General features: G+C 39.3%; 2 protein-coding genes across 4 annotated transcripts in view; one reads left to right on the top strand and one right to left on the bottom strand.

Moving 5' to 3' along the window:
• LOC101574099 (ubiquinol-cytochrome-c reductase complex assembly factor 1) overlaps positions 1-3,557 on the top strand; it is a 114,092-nt gene that overhangs the window by 21,411 nt on the left and 89,124 nt on the right. For both annotated transcript variants that reach the window (XM_023714850.1, XM_023714852.1), the window contains exon 4: positions 1,458-1,565. In XM_023714850.1, coding sequence (XP_023570618.1) covers positions 1,458-1,565 — 108 coding nt within the window. The remainder of the gene's footprint in view (positions 1-1,457; positions 1,566-3,557) is intronic.
• The window catches only part of LOC101572782 (serine/arginine-rich splicing factor 10-like), a 3,929-nt gene continuing 3,507 nt past the window's right edge, over positions 3,136-3,557 (bottom strand). For both annotated transcript variants that reach the window (XM_012514682.2, XM_023714853.1), the window contains exon 2: positions 3,136-3,388. In XM_012514682.2, the coding sequence (XP_012370136.1) occupies positions 3,328-3,388 (61 nt within the window). In that variant the 3' untranslated portion in view covers positions 3,136-3,327. The remainder of the gene's footprint in view (positions 3,389-3,557) is intronic.

Genomic DNA, 3,557 nt, shown 5'->3' with positions numbered 1-3,557 from the left:
TAGATTATTTTGCTGAGTTAACACACCTATAATATTCAAATAATGGAACTTAACAAAAAAAAGAGATACAGATTGATGTCCATTTTGTATCTGTGTATTCAAAGTGGTTAGGATAGATATATAGTTACATTCTCTTAAAGAATAGAGTGATTTGTTCTAATGGTGTTTGTAGATAGGATATCTTGTCCTCATCTTGTACAACAATTAGCCACTGGGAGGAATGTATGCAATGTGTTGATTATTGAAACTGTCCTACCAATTTGATTTGAAACTGTCTCATTGCTATTTGTGTATCAATAAAATTATGGGAAAAAAAAGAATTATTCTTTGGGAAATAAGGATCGAGATATCCTTTTATTTTGTGATTTGTTTCGTTTTGTTTTTCTTTGTATTGTTTTTGCCATACTACAAATCAAATCCAAGAGTGTTCTCCCACTGATTTATATTCCCAGCCTTTTTTTATTTGTTTGTTTTAAGATAGGGTCTTTCTGTATAGTCCAGGCTGACCTTGAACTCATGACAATCCTACCTCAGCCTCCCAGGTGCTGGCATTATGGGCACATGCTACCATGCTGCCCAGCCCCAGCTTTTAATTTTTTATTATTTTTTATTTTTTTTAAGCAATCTTACTAAGTTGTCCAGACTGGCCTTGAAGTTATAATATTCCTACCTTAGCCTCTCAAGTAGCTGGAATTACAGGCATGTGGCACTATATCCAGAAAAATTTCCTTTAAGAGTACTTTTTTTTTGGGGGGGCGGGGTTGGGGAGTGGGGAAGGATCTACAGGGTGTTCAGGGTTTCACTACTAGATAGGACTCCTAGTGATTCTCCTGTTTACAGCCTCCCAAGTGCTGGGATTATAGACATGTGCCACCATGTCCAGTCTTAAGTGCTGTTTCAGCGTGCCCCGGGGGTGGGGCTGGCACAATAGGCCTGGGGATTGGACCCGGCCCCTGCACCTGCTTGCAGGCACTTTAATCCACTGAGCTGTTCAGCCAGCCCTCTTTCCTTTCCTTTTCTTTTTCTCCCCCCCCCCCCTTTTTGGGGCATGGTTCCACTATGCAGTCAGGCTGGCCTTGAATTTGTAGCCTGGGCTGGTCTTGAACTCTCAGCTTCCAAAGTACTGGGATAACAGGTGTGTGCCATCACACCTAGCAAGAGTACTCTTTCTGATAGAACTTTTATTCTGATACTCCAGATATATGATTTCATAGACATTGGTTCATAAGCGCTTGGTCACTAAAGTGAGTATAGCTTGCTCTGAAATTTGAGACATATCTATTAGATGCCATTCCAAATGTATTTGCATTTAGTGATACGATGTATAATAAACTGAAAAGTAAAAATTCTAGGGAATAAAAGGTAACCATATAAACAACATAAATACATATAGGAATAGAAACATTCCTATTGAAAAATTTTTGCAATTAATTTTGGTTTCCTGTTTGGCTAAATAGCTTCCAGCCACCAAAGGTTCTCCACAGCCAGTTGAGGAAAAGGTTGGTGCCTTCACGAAGATAATAGAAGCTATGGGGTTCACAGGACCTTTGAAATACAGTAAATGGGTAAGATCTTTCAAGGTTTTAGTTTTCCTTTTGATTCTTGTCCATTGTATTTCTCACAGATGTTTTTCTTTTCCCATTAGTGGGGACCAAATCTGGTCCCCAGATTTGCACTGCGCTGCATCCCTAGCTCTTTATGTGTTTTGAGACAGGGTTGTCTACTTTGCCCACATAGGATTAGAACGCGATATCCCCTTGCCTCAGCCTAAGTGCTGGAATTACAGTCATGCACCACCATGCCTGACTTACATCATAGTATTTTGTTTTTTTTTTTAAGGTTCTTTGCTTTTATGAAATTCATACATTATTTTGAGAATTTCTACAAAATGTACTCCTCCATCCCCTACTTCCAAGTTAGATTTATTATACAGCTTGTAGAACTGATATACTTTCCTGTCCTGATTTGTAAGTATCTTACAGTGACAGGTATGTGAGACTGTACTCCTCAGGCCCTTGCTACATGATTTGCCATATAGATGAGTTCTAAGGGATTAGAGGGACTAGGTGTTCTCATGAGCTGTATTCTTTAGGAGTCATTGCTCTCTGATGGAATCCATTTCATTAGTGGTTTTTTTTCCTTCCTGAGACAGAGTCTAGCTGTGCAGCTTGGGCTGACCTTGAACTCACTATGATGTCCAGGTTGGCTTCGAACTCATAGCAATCCTCTTGCCTCAGCCTCCTGAGTGCTGGATTTCCAAGTGTGCACCACTATGCCCAACTTGTTCATGATTTTTAGTAGGTCATTGTTGTGACTACTTTTACAAGGAAGTAGCTTTATTAAAATTGATCCAGTGGGCGGGGGAGATGGCTCAGTGGAATATGCATTTGACTGGCAGCACAGGGGCCTGAGTTCAATCCTCAGTTCCGCAAAAAAAAAAAAAAGAGAAAAGAAAAAGAAAAACAAACAAAAAAAATTGATCTTATGACTTACTATAACTTTATTATAGAGATATTTGCTACCAGTGTCACTCCTAGTCAACTCTTGGCCTAGCACATACCTGTTAATATAGTAGTTGCTGGGAGTAAATTAATGTTCTCTTCGCATCAGGTACATATTACCTCTAATGAATTAAAGTAATAAAGCAGTAGTAGTTCAGTTCTTCCCAGTCTGCTTATCACATATTACTACCATGTGTGTCTTATTGTTATGACTCAGCACCTTTTATGCTATTTTGAACTGCTAGTATGTTGGATAAACTTAATTATTTGTAAGTTATACATCAAAGCAAACCAACACAAAGCAGTAGGGAAGACTTTTCAAGAAAATATCATAATTTTGCCAAAAACAACAAAGTTATGACAGGTATACTATTTTAACAAATTGGAAGGGCTGGCCAAATAGCTCAGTGGATTAAAGCACCTGCAAACAGGCACAGGAGCTGGGGGTTTGGTCCTCAGGCCTGCCATGCCAGCCCTGTGCCTGGAGTGCCCAGAGACATCAATTGAGACTGGGTGTGGTGGTGTGCACCTGTATTCCCAGCTCTTGGGAGGCTCTAAACAGGTGAATCACTACGAGTCTGATCTAGTAGAATGATTGGGAGACACAATGATTCTTTTTTTTTTTTTTTACAAAGTTGAATTTCCTTTTATTTGTCCTAAAATGCTTACTTTCAAACTTGAAGGGACTTCAATTATTCCATGTAGTTTTCGATAATTCTTTTATGTTTTCATACCAGTCAAAATATTCGTACAGTATTCATACTGCAGCACCTTCCACCCACCCTTTGGTCGCTTGAACTGCCCTTCTTTGGTTCTTTTTCTGCTTTCAGATCTTTCTTGAAGTGTAGTAAGCAGAACTGTACTGGGTATTCCAGCTGCAGTTTGGTCTTAAATAAAAGAAGGATGTTTGTCAGTTTGGTTTTCTTTATTCTTCTCTGTGGTTTACAGGATTTTGTTAGTTGAACTGGATGTAGCAGCTTACTGGGCCACTTTCAAGAGAATAGTACAGTAGCTCCCAGGTCTTTCCCTAGGTTGTTACTTATCAGCCCATACTCT

This window comes from Octodon degus, unplaced genomic scaffold (genome assembly GCF_000260255.1).
Source record: "Octodon degus isolate 3935 unplaced genomic scaffold, OctDeg1.0 scaffold00037, whole genome shotgun sequence".
Lineage (NCBI taxonomy): Eukaryota > Metazoa > Chordata > Mammalia > Rodentia > Octodontidae > Octodon > Octodon degus.
Note: the sequence above shows the minus strand (reverse complement) of the source record. Positions and strands in the feature narration are given on the sequence as shown.